Below are 24,195 nucleotides of genomic sequence, written 5' to 3'. Positions count from 1 at the left end.
ATTGTTATGCTTTCTTAACTCTCTATCGTGAGTAAATCATAGTGCAGTTGCGTCTTATATTCTGTTTAGGCATGTAGGTGTGTGCTTCCTTACGTTTCCATTTCTTATAAGTTGTCGTCATTTTGTTGCTTATGTTTAAGTTTGGATTTTTTTTTCTTCAACCCACAGGCCCAGTTAAGTGTGAGCAAGAACACAACAGGTGCAAAGGTTTCCTTCGATTTTCAACTCCCAACCTCTCTAATGTTTCCATGCGGAATTTTTAGCAAAATGCTAAGAGAAGAAAACAACTCCCGCCTTCAGTGAATACCCTTGAGAAATTGATGATGTTGTGTTTTGAATGATTCCTCTAACTGTGGTAGAAATGTATTAAGAATACATGGAAGTGTAAATGCATGTCATGGTCATGCTATGGGAGGAGAAATCAGGCAAATATCCCATATGAGCTTTATCTTGTACAATTTTTTTTGTTTTTCCTGCGCTCTTGATAGTGGGTTGTGGTTGTTTCATAAATGGGTCCAGTTTGGCTATTTCCGATCTTATGAAGATATTTTGCATCATATAGATTAGTTATCAAAACTTTTAGTAAATTGTGCCTGATATTTATCTCAGTGTTTATTTATCCTTAAAGTGACATGCAAGTACAAGGATAAATTGGGTTTTGGACGTCCCTTTTTTGGTCAATTGACATTTAAATGTTGCACTTCTCATATATTAGAATTGCAACAATAAGCTTAAATCACCATGCGAGCCTCACGGAAATTGGTTCACTGAGCATGCGCTTTAAACTTTCGCTTTGTTCATTATATTTTCTTGATTGTTGTATCCATGCAATATTTCAGCTAGATTTTTGTTTATTATCTTTTAGATGGTTTTAGGACATCAGATCAACCTTCTTGGTTCGGGGGCATCACTGGCGGCGCACACCTCCTTGATGTGGCGGATCGACACAAACATGGGGGGAGGGGGTCAGGGCAAGGAGCAGGGTGGTTGGTTTGAGAATCCTTGCCGGTCCGTGGGGAAGTACTATGTGAAGGAGAGATGGCGTCGTCCGGTTTTAAAGGAGAGAGAGCTCCAGCAAGAAATCGTTTAAACGGCAGGGTCCGATCGTTTAAACGAAGGCGGCGAATCGAGCTGTTCATAGTGGAGAGAGGAATGCCACGTGGTATGTTCCATGCATGTTTGGAGAAAAAATAGGTTTCTTTCACCTACAGCCCATTACGTACATTCAATCGAAGATGCCCTAATGAATTACCTAACCGGTCACACGCCAAAGTATTCGAAGGCGTTGCTGAGGCGGCGGCCGGCGTAGGGGTGGGGATGGTCCGGGTACGTGCACTCCGTGCTGAACAGAAGCCAGTGCCGCCGGCAACGTTTCACCGGCAGGTCGCCGAGAACCCGCTGTCCCCCGCCGGGCGTCTCGAGGCGCACCATGTCGCTCTCGAACACGACGCGGCACAGGCCGCCGCCGGCGACGTCCTGGCACCGCTTGGCCTCCGGCCACCGCGAGTCGAAGAGCGGCATGGCGCCGACGTAGTTGCCCTGGTAGGCCCAGCTGCAGGTGACCCACCCGTACGTCTTGGCGTCCACCAGGAGCTCCAAGACGCGCCGGCCGTCGCGGGGCACGCGGCCACGCGGCACAACGCTCCACTGGGTAAAGATGTCGCCGCCGCCCAGCGCGCGGCAGACGAGCACCATGCCGCCCCCCGCCGACAGCCGGTTCTCCACGGCCGCGTAGTAGGACGACGACCACGGCTGCGACGACGGCGACAACGGCGGGGAGCCGGTGGTGGTGGCGTGGGCCATCGCCGCGAGGGTCGCCACGGCGAAAGCCGCGGCGAGGCCTGCCATTGCCGCACGTTGGCGGCTCCCGATCTGGACGCGCGCCGTACGTGGCTGCATGTATCGGGCGCTTTCCTTGATATATCGTGGCTGGGGACAGGCACATGCACTTCATGACTAACCATGGACGGAAAGACCACCTGAGGAGGATTTGAATCACAGTTATCCCATAAAGCCATATATAGCGCCGCGGTAATGCTATTTTTATCCGACTAGCACAGTGACCCGCACATCTGCAAGTGTTCTAGTGTGCGGCGTTTATTTTTAGGCATGTAAAATTTGAAACCTTTAGGGTACCTTTGGATCCTACTTAGTTCAACCAGATGAATTATAATTTTAAAAATAATATGAATTCTGAAAATTTAGTTCATTTACTGGAACTAAATAGGTACCCTCAAAGTTCCAGGTCCGCATCCTTATTTTTTGACGAGAAAGAAGCTTTCATTCCTTAACCATTGGGCATACAATCATTCTGGTACACGACGTTAATCTCATCAGGTCAAGACCTTAACCACACGACAGTGCGTATACTATGTGCCCTATTTGAGCGAGGCAGTGAGCCACACAGTTCCTCAAGCAGCGGATCATAGTGATGAGATGTTGTCAATCTTGAAGTAGGTGTTTAATCTCCTCAGTAATCGTTGCATTAGCCGAAACGGTCAAGCTCTTGTCACATGATTGCCTTGGACGCCATTTCCGAGTCGGTCTTAATGATGATCGGCTTCAGGCTCCATTCTTGAGCAAGGCGATTCCCTCCATGCATGCCAAAAGCTCAACTTATAAGAGGGGGGGGGGGGGGGGGGGGGGGTACCATGTAAATGTATGCAGGAGGAGAGCAGGGCATCTCATCCCGGAGGATCATGCCAGCTCACCTCATCCTAGCTTCGGTGTTGAAAGCACCATTGACGTTCAGCTTATTCCAGCCCATCGGAGGCTTAACCCAGCGATCAGGAGGGCCTACAAGGCCTTTGCCAGGTGTGTCTTGCTTCTTCTTCTTTCCTATTTCACTTTCACATGTGATGATCATCTTCCTAGGATGAATATCTCCATTGGGTCTTGGTGCAAGGCTAGAAGGAGTTGATGTAACCACATAGAGATCACTTGGAAGCTTCCACAGGGGCGGTTTGTTGTGGTGAGTGATTTCATTTCGCACATGCCATCTTCGCCACATCATCATCAAGAGCAATAGGTGCCCTCTCTCCTCGTTCATGTGTAGAAGTTGGACCGTTGGAGCAGCCAATCATCGCATGTATTCAACGTTGTGTGTGGTGTTGTTGTGTGTTTGTTGGTCTCATCTTCTCTCTATGAGAAGTTGGGGGCTAGTGTTCTACTTCATCATCAATTAAATGTAGCATTGTTGCTTTTCGTAAAAAAATCTAATATTGTGTCTTTTTGAGTGAACATAATTTATGGAAGATATCAAAAATATTGTGTTCCTCGAGTTAACTCTTGACAATAAAAAATACATCATTTTTTTCTTGTATATGTGAACTATATAAGCTGGCAATATACATGAATGACACTCGTAGATGTAAAGTATATAAGTTGACAATGAAATTTGTTGCTTGGGATGAAGGAAGCATACAATTAAATTTACTTGCAATGTTGGTCCCTTTTCAAATTTTGGGAGATTCTAGTGATGTAAAAAGATTGAGTGTTGAACTGAGCGCTTAGGTGGTTAGGTTTCTTGTGGTGGAACCAACCACTTCGGTTCAGGTCCTAAACTTGCCACAGGTGCTTGCATATTTCTCGGATTCATTTCGGTCTGTCTGACGTTACTCTCAAATGTATGACATGCCCGTCGACCGTTAGGTGCATATGGCGACTTCACCAATCTTAAAATTTATCGGCACAATCTCTTGAAAGTGCTCATATGAATAGGGTCCATGTGTTCGTACTATGTTTCCAAAAAAAGATAAGAGTAATTCATGATGGAGGCTAGTTGAGGAGAGAGTGAAAATATCCTATCTACTAGAGGAGTATTTCAGTTGGTTAATATTTGCTTGAGCAGTATTCATTTGTACATGCTTTCGTTTCTAGAAGCTTCAAGAGAAATCTGGTTATTTGGCCCTTTGAGTATGTGGCTTTACAAAATTGCCACATTCAAGATTGGCTTCGTAAAAATACCACCCAACTTGTGTGCGCTTTGATTACCGTGACATTTTCTCTTTTACATTGCTTTTATTTTAATTTTTCCATTTCCTAACACCTCAAAGTACCAAACTACTGTTAACCTACACATGAGAGATCAACTTACATTTAGTTGAAATGTACCATGGAAATTTCAGAATATGTAAACTATATTCTACATGATTCCGTTACCATGATGTCCTATTTTATCTTTTTCTACAAATAATGTTTTTATTGACTCGTAATGAAGCATCAAGAGAATGCAAAATACAATGAGTATACACCCGATCGTTGCATGACTATGTTGCACACAACCAACACTAGCACATGCGCATAAAGAAACACACCTGCAACTGCAGGAGCAAAGTAAAAAAAAACCGAAGTTATGTATAGGCCATGGAGAAAGAAAACAACAAAATTATCAAACTCTGATGGACGAAGTACGTCAAAGACCATCAGCAGTAATCATCTCTTGACAACACAAGGACTACAAGAAGGGTTCTTCAAAAACAACGTCTTCAGGAAGGTAACGACATGTACACGTCGTCATTGTCGGATCCAATCTCCGAAGGTCATATCGTGAGTTTTCACTCTGAAAATCATGTCTGAGCAAATTCAGAGTGATGGTGCAAAAACATCGCCATTGCCAAGGAGTATAACCAACTTGAGTCAAACAGAGGGTTTACCCCCAGAGCTCGAGGCCAGTACCTGTGAAGCACCACCAAATGGAACTCCTCTTGCATTGTCACCTCCACTTTTTTTGACAAGTTATGATTTGTTCTCCCTTATTTTTGGCAAAGTGTACTAGTGAATTTTCCGGTCTCTTAATTTCCAGATGCTATAGTACTAGTTAAGTCTGGTGTGTGTTTTTGCGGGGAAGTTAAGTTTGGTGTCTAACAGGGATTTACAATCACCATGTTAAATGTTTGGTTTGTTTTTATGAAAGTCAAGAATTAGATGCCTAAAGCTTATGTACTACTTCTCGATGCCGGCGCTGCCGATTGTTATGGACGATTGGTTGACGGCGAACCAGCAGGTGGTTCCGGCGAAGCCCTTCTCATCACCGACCCACCGGATGTCGGGGCCTGCGTCGGGGAAGATGTTGATGGAGCCTTGCAGTTGCCTCACAGTGTGGAACCACTCTTGAAAATCATCAAAGGACTGGCTACTTTTTGTGTGCAGTAGTGTTAAAATAGGTAGTAGCGTTGTCTGAACTTTCTTATATGTTTGCTCATACTCATTTACTAGGGGGTTGGATCTTTTGCCCCACTTTACGTGGGGTTTGATGATTTGCCCCATACTTGTCTCAATGGCAAGTGGCTCCGGCCCCACCCGTCATTCTCAGGGAGGTAAATGAACAAAGTTAGAAGTAAAGTGGGACAAAAGATTCAATTTCTCCATTTACTGTCAGGTAGCGGCGTGTATGGGTGTTCGTTTAAGTGGATACACGACAACCGCGAATAAGATTTACTTTTAAGTGAACGGTCCGCATAATCTCACATAATTATATGGACATATACGGCGTTATGCGGGAGGGCCACAGGTTGTCCCACTTGCAGCAATCATTATGTATACCCGAATGCGAGGCAGGAGTGTAATTGCGTCAACAAAAGCTTTTGCACGGAAAATAAGTCCAAACTACTGCCATTAAAAATCATCGGTGAATCTTGAGAAAAGGTCTCAATTCTCACAGGCAACCGCACAAAGTTTTCTAAATACTTACCTAATTAATGTCACGTCTCTCGTCCACCTGATCCCCCGATTCCCGATCCAACGGCGGATAGCCACCACCGGAGCATTCCACCCCCCACAAGAGGACAGGGAAGAATCTTGTTCGCGTTGAGCCGCCGCAGACCTTCCCTTTCCCCACGCGCAGGCGATCCCCTCAAATCCCCCGCACCGTCCCCCTCTCCTTCGATCGGATCCGCCCGCCCGCCCGCCCGCCGCACCGGTCGATCGACGATGACGCTGGGCAGCTCCGGTGCCGGATCGAGCGTCGTCGGTGAGCGATCCCCGTCCTCCTTCGCGCGCTACCTTCCGTTTTCTGTTTGTTCCTTCTTCCCTCGACCGCGCGCGATTTGGTCCTGTCCGTGTCGCCTTGCGCTGCGGTCCGATCCGGCTGGTTGTTCACGATCTGATGCGGAACATGCATCTCATGAAAGGCATGCGAGGAATTTGGTTGGTTCCAAGTGACCAGGCGACGCCGACGCGTGGATTAACTAGGGGGTGGTAGTTGCTTGGCGCATGATTGGATGCCATATAAGATCTTCCTGTTCAAGCGATCACCTGATATCTTTGTTAGGCATTGTGATTGATTGCATGCCACACTTTTATGATTGGCTGCCGTCCTGCTGATAGATATGGTTGATGAAGCCATGGTATGAGGTGACTGTGATGTAGTGTTGGATTTTCTCTTTTCTGTTTCACCAACTAATTCTAGAGAAAGGCGTAACAGCGTATGTGCTAGCAAGTGATTCTTACGGCCATTATGCTGGTCTTACTCACAACTCAATTGGACTTGTGTAGCAGTAGGTACGGGAGTGGGGGCTTATTACCTCAAGTGGTCAATTGTAAGCAGATCACAATCCTCACTTGGCCATGGCTTGCCTAGTTACCTGTAGACAGAGATCATGGAGCTGGATGTGTTCCTGTACACTGGCGTGTGTCTTCACTACAGGCATTCTCTATAGTCACGGGGTGTGGGGGGAATGAGCAGCAAATTGTATGTGTCCAGCGTACTGCATTTCCTTTACTTAAGCAGAGGGATTTTGGTATTGGTAGACCATTCAGAATGCTGTGTAAATTGTAGATAGGTGGTATTTCACTAATTGAGCAATTTGCACTTCTTTCTTTCTCTTAATCAGATGTTGGAAATACTGAGAATGAGGTTCGCACTATATGACATCTTACCGAAAGGAGATTATGGCAAGAAAATTTCACTTAGAATATTATTCTAGACACGTGGCACATGTTTTGTTGGGCAAGCCATGTTCTTAGAATATTTTCTTTGTGTCTTGGATATTACATATATCAAGATTTGGCCATGCTACATGCATGGTGAAATCAAGACTGCTACTACAGTGTTCAGTGTGTGTGCTTCGAGGGAAAATTTTCCTATGATGTCTGCCTTGGGTCCATGGTGTCTCAGCTGTCCATGTTTGCTGGTGGCAGTGCTGTTATGGGGAGAAACCCTAAGGCCCTACTGCTCTCCCTGGGAGGCACGAGGACATAAATGGGCCTGATGGGCTAAGCAAGTTCTTTTCCAATCCCTCTTCTTTCCTTGTTCCTTTTCTGCCTGCTGGTTGGCTGGCCCAATAGTTCATAGCCATTTTCTTTATTCTTTTACCAATTCTTCATGATGGATATAGGTATCTTCCCTTTTTATTTTATGTTTTGGTTGTAAGATAATGTATGTATGGTAACCAACCATACGGGCACAGGTTACCTTATCGTGCTGTAGATGGTGAGGTCGCCTACCGCACTAATAACCATGTTGTACGTATTGTATGTGTCATGCCTCTACAGGTAATTGAATATGTAGTGTAAAGTGTTGACACTTGTATGATCTCTTTGGTACCAACAGAAAATGCCAATTGATATGTGTGTTCTCCACTTATCTTTAAAAGCATGCAGAAAATCCATACCCTGGTTTTCATTAAAAAAAAAATCCACTCCCTGGTACCAAAACCATATTGCTCTAGATTTGCAGTTTTTTTTTATCTTGAACATATAAAATCTCTTGATGTTCTGATGATAAATTGGGGTTGTGTAACCACAGATGGACTGAGTTTGCTTTGTTTCAATTGTGTGATTTATGCTTGCCGAAGTTCATTTAATATTTTTGTTCTTATTTAATTTTTTACCAACTGAACTTTGTCAATGGAAACTAATTTGATGAAAAGTGGAAGCATGACTGTCGGTGGGAACTCGAAAGGTACAGTACAGAAGACGCAGCAGGGTTTACTAGTCCCAGACTGTGTATGAAGGATCACAGAGTGTATTAACAATGGTATCATGCTTGTGATTAATTACTGCATAGAAAATCTGAAAGGTTAATTATGCAATCGTAGAGCTACTGTTGCATATCTCGAGGTTAAATTTGTAACCGTCTTGCCTAAACTTTTTTTTCTCTGAATTTTTACTGCTCAAGGATTGCTGCTGATTCTTTGATATTTTTATGTTCCATCTTGGGAAAATGAACTGACCTTGCATATTTACTTTAGTCATTTTAGTTTCTTATATGGAGGTAACTAATGTTTCAACCTGCTTGCAGTTCCTCGGAACTTCAGGCTGCTAGAAGAGCTTGAACGCGGGGAGAAGGGCATTGGAGATGGAACGGTCAGCTATGGAATGGATGATGCTGATGACATATACATGCGGTCATGGACTGGCACCATTATTGGTCCTCACAATGTGAGTTTATGACATGACTATAGTTCCTTCCTGTTCTATTGGTGGAAATGTGTAGTGACATTATTCTTCCTTCAGCCGTTGCCATTTATATTATTTGAAGTCTTTTATCTTACTCAACCTTTGCAGACTGTCCATGAGGGTCGCATCTACCAGCTGAAGCTGTTCTGTGACAAGGACTACCCCGAGAAGGCACCATCTGTTAGATTCCATTCAAGAATCAACATGGCTTGTGTTAATCACGAGACTGGGGCGGTACTCTCTCTCTCTCTCTCTCTCTCTCTCTCTCCCTCCATGTCAATCCATGCATAGAAGATACGCTTTGTTGACGTGTGGCATAGATTCATTGGTTGCCGTGGTGATGCAGGTTGACCCGAAGAAGTTCAGTGTGCTAGCGAACTGGCAGCGAGAGTACACTATGGAACATGTCTTGACCCAGCTGAAGAAAGATATGGCGGCGACGCAGAACCGCAAGCTAGTGCAGCCTCCAGAAGGGACATTCTTCTAGCGGGGTGTTTGCTGGCCCATCTCCAGTTCCAACAGCAGCGATCTATGTCACTCCCATGGGATTCGAAATGTAGATTCGGCGTCTGCTGCCTGCAGATCTTTTCCCAGTTTTATGTGAAACCGTGTTCCTCGCGATCTGCCTGATTGCCGTTAAGGAGATGGAATGAAACATGTACCGGTTTGGCGATTTGGTGGTACTAATTAAGGTCTGTAATTGAAGAAACAACCTGTGTCAAGGAAATATAATATGTGTTTGTGTGTGTCCACAAGTATGTTTTCTTGTTTCTTTCTTTCAAAGTGCGTGTGTTGCAGCAACTGTTTTACTCTTTGATGGTCTCGCACCTTTGTGGCTCCAGCCGCCTATAGGTTTCAGATGAACATCACTCCATTGTTAGTTGAGCATATGCTGATGCTACTAGCTGACTGCAATCCCGTTTCTTGTTCTTTTTCCTGGCACCAAAAATGTCACAATCGTTCCACAGCTACGAGTAAACTTCTATAAATATGGCATTTGCGAACACTGAATGATTCCAAACCCTGTGTATTCCAGAGATGCGTATATATACGTTCAGTTTTGCTCCATAAGTATTGTTTGGCAAAAAAAAAGTGCCATAAGTATTGCTATATCATTAATTTTGCTATATCATTGATTGTACACGAAGATTTGCGTGGGTATTTTCTTTTCTATTTTTCTTTTTATGCTTGCTTAAATCACTTAGATGTGTAATAACTATGACGAGATGTGCCCTAAACACACATAAGTTTTTTCTTCTTTTTTCAAACGAAGCTAACCCTAGAGCTCCGCTTTCCTCCAGGAAAACACAATGCACGGCCCTTATAAGAAGCAAAGTTTGATCAAATCTACATAAAAAAATATCAACATCTCAATACTAAAATTATATGATACTCCCTTCATCCTATAATATAAAAGCGTTTCTGACACTATTATATTATGTGATGGAGGGAGTATGAAAATTTCATGATGCATCTAAGAATATTGATTTCGTGTTGATACTTTTTCACAAAAGTTGTTTAAATTTTATAAAGTTTGACTTCAGACAAATTTAATATGCAGACTAATAAAAGAGAATATCACTTAATTTCCTTTTTTTTATTACGGGAGCATCCATGAATGCATGGCATGATCACCGAACAAATAAAGGAGACAGCCTCCTGACCTATTGTGCGACCACCAGTTAAGCTAGGCGTTCCATCCCTCGCATGCATCGGCTGGCTGCGTACAGTATAAAACTCGTCTGCTGGCGCTACGCGCTCCACCATCCTCCCCTATCTGCTACGTGCGTTCCGTCCAAACTCCAAGTCAATCGACATGTCTCGCGCGCTGGCCCTCGCGATCCTGCTGCTGGCCGCCACCGTCGCGGTGGCGCCGCTCGCCGGCGCGATCCCTATCACGGGGGAAGCCGCCGGTGGCGCCGGGACGCTTGCAGGCGCTGGGTCCGCGATGGAGTCAGCCGCCGAAAAAGCGGTCAACCCCTCCTCCTTCACCTTTAGCATGCCCAGCACCGCCGCGGAAGAATAATCCACTGTCCGTCCATCGCCGCGAGTGCGCGTGCGCATGCACCGCATGCGTTCGTCTTTTTTAGAAAAGACCATCATGGCTAGCTTTATTGAACTAAAGAATTGCATCATTCATCAGTTTCGAGACTAACCAGCCAGGAGGCTCGTTCATCCAACTACTAGTCTTTCCCTAATCATAAAGCCCTTGTTGCTTCTGGTTGTATGTCGTCAGTGTTTTTGCAGAAAAGTCCCTTACGTTTTGAAGAATCAACCCACAGTCCTTTTTTAACTGGCTATCTAAGGTAACGTTTCATTTTTGCAAAAACATCCATGTAGTTTAGTATATTCAACCCAAAGCCCTTTAAACAAACACATCACGCCAGATCCCCTTCCTCTTCCCCACACACGAGCGGGCGCGCCGCCGCTGTCGCCTTCCTCGCGGAGTCCGTGGCCGTAGGATCCCCTTCCTCTTCCCCATGCACGAGCGGGCGCACCGCCGCCACTGCCTGCCTCCTTCCTCGCGGAGTCTGCGACTAAGGGATCGGTTGGGGCGCATCAGATCGAGGCCGGCCTTCGGTGGGGTGCAGTGAGCTCGGGGCAGGAGGCAACTCGATGAAGAGGAGATGGGGCGTGGCGCTCCCCTCCTGGTGCGACGCACGACGGAAGGAGGAGGGGTTCGTCCCAAGACGGGAGCTGAGGCCGACGGCGCCCTCTACACAAGCCTCACCAGCGGTGCGGCGGGAGAGCTCCGACCCGTCCATAGGTGCGCCGATGCAGGGGTCACCGCCATCTTCGTCAGGTAAGCGCGGGCGTTCTTCTCTCTGTTGTCGTTGCGGTGCTTGGGTCGCGAGGAGGGCATGCGTGTTTGCTTTGTTGTTGGTGCTTTGGCACTGTAGATAACACTTCTGGTTCTCCTCCATGCTTGCAGGCCACAAGAGTACTCTAGTAACAACCACTGGACGGCAGGTAAGCATGCATTGTATGACCTTGGCTAATTGCGCACATACAAGTTTCAAGTTTGTATGAATTCCAAGAGATGGAGCACTCTATGCAAATAGGAGAAGTGAAGGTTTAAGGGTATAATTTTACAATGGTTTTCATGAGGATCAAAGTAATTACCAGCAGTAAATTTAGGCTCTAGAATTGACATATATTCAGTTCCTTTTTTATAAAGAGAGTGAAAGTGCAACTAATCCCCAGGTGGTTTTGATAGTTCATAACAACATATAGCTCATTGAACTAATATCCATTCAAGACAAATATTTCAAGATGTTCAATGATTAGCATGGCATGGACTAGAGATGTGGACTCCTCAAAATGCTAAAGACAAAGATTGGCAAAAGCTCAAGATTCTTATTTGTATTTAAGTGATCCGAGATCACATTGAGTCAATAGGAAAGCCAATACTATTAAAAGGGGATAAGGTGTTGCTTAATAGTCTACTTGATCAAAGTGCTTAATGATATTGCTCCAAAACCCTCAGCCACTTTCTTTATCCAAATATGTCCAAACCCTAATTCCAAACTCGGCCCCACCGATTCTTTCTATCCGGAGCCACCGAGTTCATTTGACATAGCCACTGCCAGAACCCCTAATAGCTCGGTCACACCGATACGGATCTCGGTCCCACCGAGATGGCCTTGCCAGCGCTCTGTGATCTATTGCACTCACTTCGGTCCCACCGAGTTTATGCAATCGGTCTCACCAAGTTTTCTTGACAGATTCTCTGTTGCTTATTGCTTCACTTCGGTCCCACTGAGTTGATGCAATCGGCGCCACCGAGATGATGTTTGCCCTAAGCCCTAGCACATTGGTCCCACCGAGTTGTTCTAGTCGGTCCCATCGAGATTCCTAACGTTCATATTTTTGAACAGATCGGTGCCACCAAGATGAGTCAAAAGTGTGTAACGGTTGGATTTTGTGTGGAGGCTATATATACCCCACCACCTCTTCTTCCTCACTGAGGAGAGCCATCAGAACGTGCCTACACTTCCACCATTCATTTTCTGAGAGAGAACCACCTACTCATGTGTTGAGATCAAGAGATTCCATTCCAACCATTTGAACCTTGATTTCTAACCTTCTCCAAGTTGCTTTCCACTCAAATTACTCTTCCACCATAGCGAAATCTGTGAGACAGAGCTGAGTGTTGGGAAGACTATCATTTGAAGCATAAGATCAAGGAGTTCATCATCTACACACTATCTATTACCTTTTGGAGAATGGTGTCTCCTAGATTGGTTAGGTGTCGCTTGGGAGCCTCCCTCGTGATGTGGAGTTGAACCAAGAAGTTTGTAAGGGCAAGGAGATCGCCTACTTTGTGAAGATCCACCCGAGTGAGGCAAGTCCTTCGTGGATGATGGCCATGGTGGGATAGACAATGTTGCTTCTTCGTGGACCCTTCGTGGGTGGATCCCACCGTGGACTCGCGCAGTCGTTACCCTTCGTGGGTTGAAGTCTCCATCAATGTGGACGTATGATAGCACCACCTATCGGAACCACGCCAAATATCTCTGTGTCTCCATTGCGTTTGCTTTCTCCAAACCCTTCCCCTTACCTTCATATGCAATGTTTTACATTTCGCTGTTATACTATTAGAATTGCATGTGTAGGTTGATTGCCTGACTTATGCTAATTGCTAAAATCTGCCAACAACTAAAATTGGAAAATGATATATTTTTATTTGGTCAAGTAGTCTAATCACCCCCTCTAGACATACTTTCGATCCTATAAGTGGTATCAGAGCTTTGGTCTCCATTAGCCTTGATTTCCATAACTTCGGTGATCATAGCCTTGGTTTTACAACCTAGGAGAGTAGGGCGTCTAGCGAGGAATCACCGTAGAGGTTCTTATTTTGATGGTACAAATTTTGCTAGTTGGAAGCATAAGATGAAACTGCATATTCTTGGTCTTAACCACGCCGTTTGGGATGTTGTGCGTGTTGGCTTGCAAGGTGAATTCTTTGAAGATGGTAGAGAACTGGATCGTGAAGCAACCGCGGAAGAAATGAAGATGTTGCAATACAATGCTCAAGCTTGCGATATTCTCTTCAATGGATTGTGTCTCGAAGAATTCAACAAAATCAGCCGTCTTGAGAATGCAAAGGAAATTTGGGATACTTTGGTTGATATGCACGGAGGTACCGAGTCCGTCAAGGAATCCAAGTTGGATGTGCTTCAAAGTTAACTTGACAAGTTCAAGATGAAGGATGCTGAAGGAGTCACCAAAATGTACTCTAGGTTTGCTCTCATCACAAATGAGATTGCCGGCTTAGGAAGTGAAGAGATGACCGACCAATTCATCATCAAGAAGATCCTTAGGGCCTTGGATGGAAAATATGATACCGTTGAAGGAAATATGCCCTAGAGGCAATAATAAAGTTGTTATTTTATATTTCCTTATTCATGATAAAGGTTTATTATTCATGCTAGAATTGTATTGATCAGAAACTTAAATACATGTGTGAATACATAAACAAATACCGTGTCCCTAGTATGCCTCTACTAGACTAGCTCGTTGATCAAAGATGGTTAAGGTTTCCTAACCATAGACATGTATTGTCATTTGATAATGGGATCACATCATTAGGAGAATGATGTGATGTACAAGACCCATTCGTTAGCTCAGCATAATGATCGTTCAGTTTTATTGCTATTGCTTCTTCATGTCAAATGCATATTCCTTCGAATATGAGATTATGCCACTCCCGGATATCGTAGGAATGGCTTGTGAGCTATCAAACGTCACAACGTAACTGGGTGATTATAAAGATGCTCTACAGGTATCTTCGAAGGTGTTTGTTGAGTTGGCATAAATCGAGATTAGGATTTGTCACCCCGAGTATCGGAGAGGTATCTCTGGGCCCTTTCGGTAATACACATCATAAGCTTGCAAGCAAACGGCTAAGGAGTTAGTCACGAGGTGATGTATTACGGAACGAGTAAAGAGACTTGCCGGTAATGAGATTGAACTAGGTATAGAGATACCTACGATCGAATCTCGGGCAAGTAACATACCGATGGACAAAGGGAATTACGTATGTTTTCATAACGGTTCGACCGGTAAAGATCTTCGTAGAATATGTAGGAGCCAATATGGGCATCCAGGTTCCGCTATTGGTTATTGACCGGAGAAGTGTTGTCAAGTCTACATAGTTCTTGAACCTGTAGGGTCCGCACGCTTAACGTTCGTTGACGATATAGTGTTATATGAGTTATATGATTTGGTGACTGAATGTTGTTCGAAGTCCCGAATGAGATCACGGACATGACGAGGAGTCTCTAAATGGTTGAGAGGTAAATATTGATATATAGGACGATGGTATTCGGACACCGGAAGTGTTTCGGAGGATACCGGGTACTTATCGGGGCACCGGAAAGGAGTTTCAGGCACCCCTAGCAAAGATACGGGCCTTATGGGCCAAGTGAGGGAACACACCAGCCCACAAGGGGCTGGTTCGCCCCTATAGAGGCCAGCCCTATGAGGAGGAGAAGGAAAGAGGGGAGGGAAAGGAAAGTGTGGAGTAGGACTCCCCCTTCCTTCCCTCTCGCCCCCTCTTTCCTTCCCCCTTGTTTATATATGGCAGGGGGGCGCGGCTTGGGAGGGACCCCAAGTAGGATTCCTCCTACTTGTGTGCCTACTTTGGCTGCTCCTCCCTCCCTCCCACCTATATATATGTGGGAGGGGGCGCCTAGCACAACACAGACAATTGCATAGCCGTGTGCGGCGCCCCCTCCACCATTTACACCCCCGTCATATTTTCGTAGTGCTTAGGCAAAGCCCTGCGGAGATCACTTCACCATCACCGTCACCACGCCGTCGTCCTGTCAGAACTCATCTACTACCTCGCTGTCTTGCTGGATCAAGAAGGCGGAGGACGTCACTGAGCTGAACGTGTGCAGAACGCGGAGGTGTCGTACGTTCGGTACTTGATCGGTTGGAGCGCGAAGAAGTTCGACTACATCAACCGCGTTGTTAAAACGCTTCTGCTTACGGTCTACGAGGGTATGTAGACACAGTCTCCCCCTCATTGCTATGCATATCCATGGATAGATCATTGCATGTGTGTGGAATTTTTTTGTTTTCCATGCAACGTTTCCCAATGATACGTCTCCAACGTATCTATAATTTTTTATTGTGCCATGCTATATTATATTCTGTTTTGGATGTTTAATGGGCTTTATTATACACTTTTATATTATTTTTGGGACTAACCTATTAACTGGAAGCCCAGCCCAAATTGCTGTTTTTTTGCCTATTTCAGTGTTTCGCAGAAAAAGAATATCAAACGGAGTCCAAACGGAATGAAACCTTCGGGAACGTGATTTTCGGAACAAACGTGATCCAGAGGACTTGGAGTCCACGTCAAGAAAACAATGAGGAGATCACGAGGCAGGGGGGCGCGCCTACCCCCCCAGGCGCGCCCTCCACCCTCATGGTGCCCACGTTGCTCCACCGACGTACTTCTTCCTCCTATATATACCTACGTACCCCCAAACCAACAGAGGCATCCACGAAAACCTAATTCCACCGCCGCAACCTTCTGTACCCGTGAGATCCCATCTTGGGGCCTTTTCCGGCGTCCTGTCCTGCCGGAGGGGGCATTGATCACGGAGGGCTTCTACATCAACACCATAGCCTCTCCGATGATGTGTGAGTAGTTTAACTCAGACCTTCGGGTCCATAGTTATTAGCTAAATGGCTTCTTCTCTCTCTTTGGATCTCAATACAAAGTTCTCCACGATTCTCGTGGAGATCTATTCGATGTAATCTTCTTTTGCGGTGTGTTTGTCGGGACCGATGAATTGTGGGTTTATGATCAAGTTTATCTATGAACAATATTTGAATCTTCTCTGAATTCTTTTATGTATGATTGGTTATCTTTGCAAGTCTCTTCGAATTATCAGTTTGGTTTGGCCTACTAGATTGATCTTTCTTGCAATGGGAGAAGTGCTTAGTTTTGGGTTCAATCTTGCGGTGTCCTTTCTCAGTGACAGCAGGGGCAGCAAGGCACGTATTGTATCGTTGCCATCGAGGATAACAAGATGGGGTTTATATCATATTGCATGAGTTTATCCCTCTACATCATGTCATCTTGCTTAAAGCGTTACTCCGTTCTTATGAACTTAATACTCTAGATGCATGCTGGATAGCGGTCGATGTGTGGAGTAATAGTAGTAGATGCAGGCAGGAGTCGGTCTACTTGTCACGGACGTGATGCCTATATACATGATCATACCTAGATATTCTCATAACTATGCTCAGTTCTATCAATTGCTCGACAGTAATTTGTTCACCCACCGTAATACTTATGCTCTTGAGAGAAGCCACTAGTGAAACCTATGGCCCCCGGGTCTATTTATCATCATATTAATCTTCCAACAATTAGCTATTTCTATTGCCTTTTATTTTACTTTGCATATTTATCATAAAAATACCAAAAATATTATCTTATCATATCTATCAGATCTCACTCTCGTAAGTGACCGTGAAGGGATTGACAACCCCTTTATTGTGTTGGTTGCGAGGTTCTTATTTGTTTGTGTAGGTGCGAGGGACTTGAGCGTGGTCTCCTACTGGATTGATACCTTGGTTCTCAAAAACTGAGGGAAATACTTACGCTACTTTACTGCATCACCCTTTCCTCTTCAAGGGAAAAACCAACGCAGTGCTCAAGAGGTAGCACCCAACAACTGTGTGCACATTGATCCAAATGATGCCCAATTACAAAGATCTCAAGCCCACAGAAGTCATTGGTAGAATTGTTGCTCATGAGATGTCACTCAAGGATAAGGAAGAGCTTCACAATAAGTCAAGTGGTGCTTACAAAGCTTCAAGTGATGCCCCTACAACATCAAGTGAGAAGCAAGTCTCCAATGAAGAATTGAGCTTAATGGTGAAGAACTTCAACAAATTCTACAAGAGTAGAAGCAAAGACAGAAGCTCCAAGTCAAAGTCCTACAATGACAAAAGATCTTATAGTCATGATCATAATTTCTACAATTGTGGAAGACCCGGACACTATTCCAATGAGTGTATGGCTCCCTACAAGAAAAGAGAAGACTCACCAAAAAGGAGAAGTAAAAGAGATGAATCACCTCCAAGAGAGAGGAGTAGAGATGATTGTTATGAACGAAGACCCTCTCGTAGAAGCAAGGATTCAGAAAGAAAGGACAAGTCATCAAAGAGCTACACAAGACAAAGACATCAAGCTCACATTGGTGAATGGGTGTCCAATTCCGGCTCCGACAACTTCTTTGAGAGAAGCTATCACTCCGACTCCGAATATACTCAAGATGAAGGTGTTGCCGGTCTTGCATTAGTGTCATCCAACTCCTACGACATATTTGACTCACCAAATGAAGGAATTGGAAGATGCTTCATGGCTAAAGGCCCCAAGGTATCACACCCCGAGTATCTTGATTTTGATAGTTATGAAGATGATTTGCTAGGTGATGATGATTTACTCATTGACAAAGCTAGTGATAAAAACTATGATGAACTTGCTAGTAATCATGCTAATCAAGATGAAACGAATGACAATGGTAATAAGGAGATTGAGCATCTAACTAAAGAACTAAACACTCTTAAGTTAGCTCACGAAACAACTCTAGAGGATCATAGACAGCTCCTAAGGACTCATGAGAAGCTACGCTTCGAGAAGCTAAATTTAGAGCAAGAGCATGAGTTCCTAAAAGCAATCAATGATGATCTTCGAAAGAAGAGTTCTTATTACATTTCCAAACGTCTCCTCTTGTCTATTTATATGCCACAAATAAAATCTAGCAACAAGAGCAAGAAAGATTCTTCTTCTAGTAGTAACAATAACCATGCCAAATCCAATATCGTTGCTTCTAGTTGTTCTCTTGATTCCACTAATGATTCTCTTAGCCAAGTTACACTTGAGCAAGAAAATAGCTTATTGAAGGGAATTATGGAGAAAAGTGTTTACAAGAGCCTTGCTGGGAGTAAGCAATTCGAGCAAATTGTACGCAAGCAAGGAAGGCACCGGAGGAATCAAGGTGTTGGTTTTGAACAAAAGTTCAATGCCAATGAAGTTGAATGGGAGGAAGATCAATGCCCCAAGATGAAGTTTGTTCCTTAACAAGAGAAGTATGTGTTGGTAAACGTAGCATGCAATTTAAAAAATTTCCTACGCTCACGCAAGATCTATCTAGGAGATGCATAGCAACGAGAGGGGGAGAGTGTGTCCACGTACCCTCGTAGCCCGAAAGCGGAAGCGTTTGACAACGCGGTTTATGTAGTCAAACTTCTTCTCGTTCCGATCGATCAAGTACCAAACATACGGCACCTCCGAGTTCTGCACACGTTCAGCTCGATGACGTCCCTCGAACTCTTGTTTCAGCAAAGTATCGAGGGAGAGTTCTGTCAGCACGATGGCGTGGTGACGGTGATGGTGAAGTGATCTGCGCGGGGCTTCGCCTAAGCGCTATGTGAATATGACCGGAGGCGTAAACTGTGGAGGGAGGCGCCGCACACGGCTAACAGATGTTGTTGTGTGTTCTAGGTGCCTCCTCCCCTTCACATATATAAGTGGGAGGGAGAGGGGGCAGCCAAGGGGGCGCCCAAGTAGGAGGAATCCTACTTGGGGCCCTAATCCTATCCTCCCCCCTTTACCATACCTTCCAGAGGGGGAAGGAAGGAGGAGGGTGGAGAGAAGGAAGGGGGAGGCTGAATCCCTCCCCTTCCTTTCTCTCTTCTCCTCTTTCCTTCCCCTCCTATTTTAGCCTACATGGGGTGCACCAGCCCCTTAGGGGCTGGTCTGTCCCCTTCTTGGCCCATTAGGCCCATGTAGTTGCCCGGGGGGGGGGGGGGATACCGGGAACCCCTTCTGGTGACCCGATATGTACCCGGTACCCCCGGAACACTTCCGGTGTCCGAATACCATCGTCCTATATATCAATCTTTACCTCTCAACCATTTCGAGACTCCTCGTCATGTCCGTGGTCTCATCCGGGACTCCGAACAACATTCAGTCACCAAATCACATAACTCATATAATACAAAATCGTCATCGAACGTTAAGCGTGCGGACCCTACGGGTTCGAGAACTATGTAGACATGACCGAGACACCTCTCCGGTCAATAACCAACAACAGAACCTGGATGCTCATATTGGTTCCCACATATTCTACGAAGATCTTTATCGGTCGTACCGTAATGACAACATACGTTATTCCGTTTGTCATCGGTATGTTACTTGCCCGAGATTCGATCGTCGGTATCTTCATACCTAGTTCAATCTCGTTACCGGCAAGTCTCTTTACTCATTCCGTAATGCATCATCCCGCAACTCACTCATTAGTCACATTGCTTGCAAGGCTTATTATGATGTGCATTACCGAGAGGGCCCAGAGATACCTCCCCGATACTCGGAGTGACAAATCCTAATCTCGATCTATGCCAACCCAACAAACACTTCGGAGATACCTGTAGAGCATCTTTATAATCACCCAGTTACATTGTGACGTTTGATAGCACACAAGGCATTCCTCCGGTATCTGGGAGTTGCATAATCTCATAGTCAAAGGAATATGTATATGACATGAAGAAAGCTATAGCAAGAAAACTGAACGATCAATATGCTAAGCTAACGGATGGGTCATGTCCATCACATCATTCTCCTAATGATGTGATCTCGTTCATCAATGACAACACATGTCTATGGTTAGGAAACTTAACCATCTTTGATTAACGAGCTAGTCTAGTAGAGGCTTACTAGGGGCACAGTGTTTTGTCAATGTACCCACACATGTATCAAGTTTTCGGTCAATACAATTCTAGCATGGATAATAAACTTTTATCATGATATAAGGAAATATAAAATAACAACTTTATTATTGCCTCTAGGGCATATTTCCTTCAGTATGCCCCCACTTCTTTTGAGGGAACACAAGCTCAAGATGATCTTCCACCATAAGACCACAAGCTAAAAGGCAAGGACAAGCTTCAAGAAGAGATTGACTCATTTGAAGAAGCTCCTAAGGCCATGTTCAAGTGGGTTCCCAAGACTACGTCAAGCTCTACTTCATCAAGTACAACTACAACTCCAAGAATTTCCATCAAGTTGATGTGGGTCCCAAAGAAGAACTAGAGTGTTCTTGAGGGTGACTCCTCCAACATACTTCACTCATATTCATTATGGCAAGGAGTTGTGCAATCAACTTCCATATCTTGCACTAGTTCATGGAGTCATAAACCCTCTTGTTGGTAAGACAAGGGACAAGGTAACCTAATGCTTTCATGGGCATCATCATATGTGCAATTCACTCTATGTCTATGGATATCCTTGTATGTTCCTTGTGGGACTAACCCATGTAGGTATTGAAAGTGCAACACTAAATGATTGCTCCAAATGATCTACATCAACATTGAGCATCCATAGCTTCACTATCTACATGAAGTCATCATCGACAAAACCCAAGGTTAGTTCATCCCTCTTAGGGGGGATATCATATCTAGGGGGAGCTTTGCTCTAAAAATTGAGCTAAAGCAACTCTAATGGTGTGAACAAATTAATGCTTTATGTAAAAGTGGTAACCCCACTTGTGCTTAAACAATGTGTATTGCCTATAATCAAATGTTCACATTTGACTCCTAAGTCAATAAACTCATATATAGATGACCTAGTCATCGCCAATTGCTTGAGAGATGCTAGAATTGATTGTGCATGCTTTGACACATATTTCATTTGCTATCTTATTGTGTGAGCATGTTGGTTGCATATTTTCTCCATTCGAGGATGATAACCCACACGTATAGGGGATCAATTGTAGCCTCTTTCGATAAGTAAGATTGTCGAACCCAACGAGGAGCTCAAGGTAGAACAGATATTCCCTCAAGTTCTATCGACCACCGATCCAACTCTACGCACACTTAATGTTCGCTTTACCTAGAACAAGTATGAAACTAGAAGTACTTTGTAGGTGTTATAGAATAGGTTTGCAAGATAATAAAGAGCACGCAAATAAACAATAGCGGCTACTTAGATAAAGAAACAACTAAGTTAGTTTTAGTAGAGAGCTTTTTGTCACAAGAAAGTTATTTGTCCCTAGGCAATCGATAACTAGACCGGTAATCACTATTGCAATTTATATGAGGGAGAGGCATAAGCTAACACATTTTCTCTTCTTGGATCATATGCACTTATGATTGGAACTCTAGCAAGCATCCTCAACTACTAAAGATCATTAAGGTAAAACCCAACCATAGCATTAAAGTATCAAGTCCTCTTTATTCCCATACACCATGACCCACTTATCCGTGTTTGTGTTTCAGCCACTCACATAATGCAGAAAATAAGCAAACCATGAACATATTGCAAACCCTACAACAGGGATCCCTCACGCTTGCGTGACACGGAGAGCACCATAGGACAACACCAATAATAAAACATACAACTCAAACCAATCACGATCATCAGTCAACCCATAGGAAAAAACGGATCTACTCAAACATCATAGGATAGCCATACATCATTGGGAAATAATATATAAGATTACCCTTTGATTTACCAGAAGCGGAGGAAGAATTAGTCCAAGGACTTGACATGGTAAGAGGGAGAAGGGGGAAGAAGCACACTTGAAGAGCGCAGTACAACGGGGAGTTGTATGCTGCATTCGGGAAGGATGAATCGCTCCCGAAAAGGAGTCTATTGATTCTCTCCCAATTGGTTGGATCGTAGGGGCGCGTTGCAAATGCACGAGATCAAAGAAATCTAGCGAAGCGTTGAGCACCATGTTTAAGTAGAGATTACAGCGGGGAGAAGGGGTGTTACACCGCTGCATAGAGGGGGAGAGAGTTGGTGATGACGGTGGTGAAGTTGTTGGTGTAGATCGCCATCACGATGATGGCCCCGGCGGTGTTCCGGTGCCACCGGGAGAGAGGGGAGAGAGGGGAGAGAGCCCCCTCCTTCTTCTTCTTCTTCCTTGACCTCCCCCCTAGATGGGAGAAGGGTTTCCCCTCTGGTCCATGGCCTCCATGGCGGCGGAGGGGCGAGAGCCCCTCTGAGATTGGATCTCTCTCTCTCTCTCTCCCTCTCTCTCTCTCTGTTTCCTTCTGTTTCTGCGCTCCCAGATTCTGCCCTTTCACCGTTTCTTAAATTCTCGGAGATTCATAACTCCGATTGGGCTGAAATTTTAACATAATTTTTATCCGGATATTAGCTTTCTTCCAGCCGAAGAAGGGCACCAACTGCCTTACGGGGTGGCCACAAGGGCCTAGGGCGCGCCCCCTGCCTTGTGGCCCCCTCGGGCATAGTCTCGTGTTAGTTCTTTTTCCCAAAAATCACATATATTCCAAACAAATCTCTGCAAGTTTTTATCGCATTTGGACTTTGTTTGATATGGATTTTATGTGAAACAAAAAACATGCAACAAACAGGCACTGGCACTGGGCATTGGATCAATATGTAGTCCCAAAAATAGTATAAAAAGTTGCCAAAAGTATGTAAAAGTTGTAGAATATTGGCATGAAACAATAAAAAAATACAGATACGACGGAGACATATCAGCATCCCCAAGATTAATTCCTCCTCGTCCTCGAGTAGGTAAATGATAAAAAAGATAATTTTTGATGTGGAATGCTACCTAGCATAATCTTGATCATATAATCTAATCATGGCATGAATATTAAGATACGAGTGATTCAAAGCAATAGTCTATCATTTGACATTAAGACAATAATACTTCAAGCATACTAATAAAGCAATCATGTCTTCTCAAAATACAATGGCCAAAGAAAGTTATCCCTACAAAATCATATAGTCTAGCTATGCTCCATCTTCACCACACAAAGTATTTCATCATGCACAACCTCGATGACAAGCCAAGCAATTGTTTCATACTTTTAATGTTCTCAAGCCTTTTCAACTTTCACGGAATACATGAGCGTGAGCCATGGATATAGCACTATAGGTGGAATAGAATATAATGGTGGTGGTTGTGTGGAGAAGACAAAAAGGAAGAAAGTCTCACATCGACACGGCTAATCAACGGGCTATGGAGATGCCCATCAATAGATATCAATGTGAGCGAGTAGGGATTGCCATGCAACGGATGCACTAGAGCTATAAGTGTATGAAAGCTCAAAAGGAAACTAAGTGGGTGTGCATCCAAATTGCTTGCTCATGAAGACCTAGGGCATTTGAGGAAGTCCATCATTGGAATATACAAGCCAAGTTCTATAATGAAAAATTCCCACTAGTATATGAAAGTGATAACTCAAGAGACTCTATATCAAGAACATGGTGCTACTCTGAAGCACAAGTGTGGTAAAGGGATATTAGCATTGCCCCTTCTTTCTTTTTCTCTCATTTTTTTTCCTTTTTTGGCTCTCCCCTTTTTTGCCTCTTTTTTTTCGTCCGGAGTCTCATCCCGACTTGTGGGGGAATCATAGTCTCCATCATCCTTTCCTCACTGGGGCAATGCTCAAATAATGATGATCATTACACTTTTATTTACTTACAACTCGATACTGGAACAAAATATGACTCTATATGAATGCCTCTGGCAGTGTACCAGGATGTGCAATGATCTAGCGTAGCAAAGATATAAAAAACGGACAAGCCATGAAAATATCATGCTAGCTATCTTACGATTATGCAAAGCAATATGAGAATGAACGCTCAAGTCGTGTATATGATGATGATGGAAGTTGCATGGCAATATATCTCGAAATGGCTATGGAAATGCCATGATAGGTAGGTATGGTGGCTGTTTTGAGGAAGATATAAGGAGGCTTATGTGTGATAGAGCGTATCGTATCACGGGG

At 44.3% G+C, this 24,195-nt stretch overlaps 3 protein-coding genes across 3 annotated transcripts; 2 read left to right on the top strand and 1 right to left on the bottom strand.

Annotated features, from left to right (window-relative positions):
• Positions 1-1,165: 1,165 nt before the first annotated feature.
• LOC123124686 (uncharacterized) lies at positions 1,166-1,974 on the bottom strand. Its single transcript, XM_044545261.1, has one exon. The coding sequence runs from the start codon at positions 1,897-1,899 to the stop codon at positions 1,261-1,263; it is 639 nt and encodes a 212-aa protein (XP_044401196.1). The 5' UTR covers positions 1,900-1,974; the 3' UTR covers positions 1,166-1,260.
• Positions 1,975-5,744: 3,770 nt separating this feature from the next.
• Positions 5,745-9,152, top strand: LOC123121108 (ubiquitin-conjugating enzyme E2 variant 1C). The gene is made up of 4 exons (XM_044541037.1): positions 5,745-5,971; positions 8,243-8,382; positions 8,509-8,634; positions 8,747-9,152. Exons 1-4 carry the CDS (start codon positions 5,932-5,934, stop codon positions 8,885-8,887), a joined length of 447 nt encoding a protein of 148 aa, XP_044396972.1. The 5' UTR covers positions 5,745-5,931; the 3' UTR covers positions 8,888-9,152.
• A 1,566-nt stretch (positions 9,153-10,718) lies between these two features.
• On the top strand, positions 10,719-13,858 carry LOC123121106 (uncharacterized). The gene is made up of 3 exons (XM_044541035.1): positions 10,719-11,203; positions 11,333-11,370; positions 13,358-13,858. Exons 1-3 carry the CDS (start codon positions 11,028-11,030, stop codon positions 13,588-13,590), a joined length of 447 nt encoding a protein of 148 aa, XP_044396970.1. The 5' UTR covers positions 10,719-11,027; the 3' UTR covers positions 13,591-13,858.
• Positions 13,859-24,195: the final 10,337 nt, after the last annotated feature.

Source organism: Triticum aestivum, chromosome 5D (assembly GCF_018294505.1).
Source record: "Triticum aestivum cultivar Chinese Spring chromosome 5D, IWGSC CS RefSeq v2.1, whole genome shotgun sequence".
NCBI classification, from domain to species: domain Eukaryota; kingdom Viridiplantae; phylum Streptophyta; class Magnoliopsida; order Poales; family Poaceae; genus Triticum; species Triticum aestivum.
The sequence above is the reverse complement of the archived record's forward strand: the minus strand, read 5'-3'. Positions and strand labels throughout refer to the sequence as shown.

What these genes read in the sequence shown, in the direction of transcription:
- LOC123124686 (XM_044545261.1), bottom strand. Translation starts at nt 1,899, where the DNA reads ATGCAGCCACGTACGGCGCGCGTCCAGATCGGGAGCCGCCAACGTGCG.
- LOC123121108 (XM_044541037.1), top strand. Translation starts at nt 5,932, where the DNA reads ATGACGCTGGGCAGCTCCGGTGCCGGATCGAGCGTCGTCG. An exon ending in TGCCGGATCGAGCGTCGTCG is followed by an intron (nt 5,972 to 8,242) that starts GTGAGCGATCCC and finishes ACCTGCTTGCAG; the next exon opens with TTCCTCGGAACTTCAGGCTG. An exon ending in CCATTATTGGTCCTCACAAT is followed by an intron (nt 8,383 to 8,508) that starts GTGAGTTTATGA and finishes CAACCTTTGCAG; the next exon opens with ACTGTCCATGAGGGTCGCAT.
- LOC123121106 (XM_044541035.1), top strand. Translation starts at nt 11,028, where the DNA reads ATGGGGCGTGGCGCTCCCCTCCTGGTGCGACGCACGACGGAAGGAGGA. An exon ending in GTCACCGCCATCTTCGTCAG is followed by an intron (nt 11,204 to 11,332) that starts GTAAGCGCGGGC and finishes CCATGCTTGCAG; the next exon opens with GCCACAAGAGTACTCTAGTA. An exon ending in TAACAACCACTGGACGGCAG is followed by an intron (nt 11,371 to 13,357) that starts GTAAGCATGCAT and finishes TTGGCTTGCAAG; the next exon opens with GTGAATTCTTTGAAGATGGT.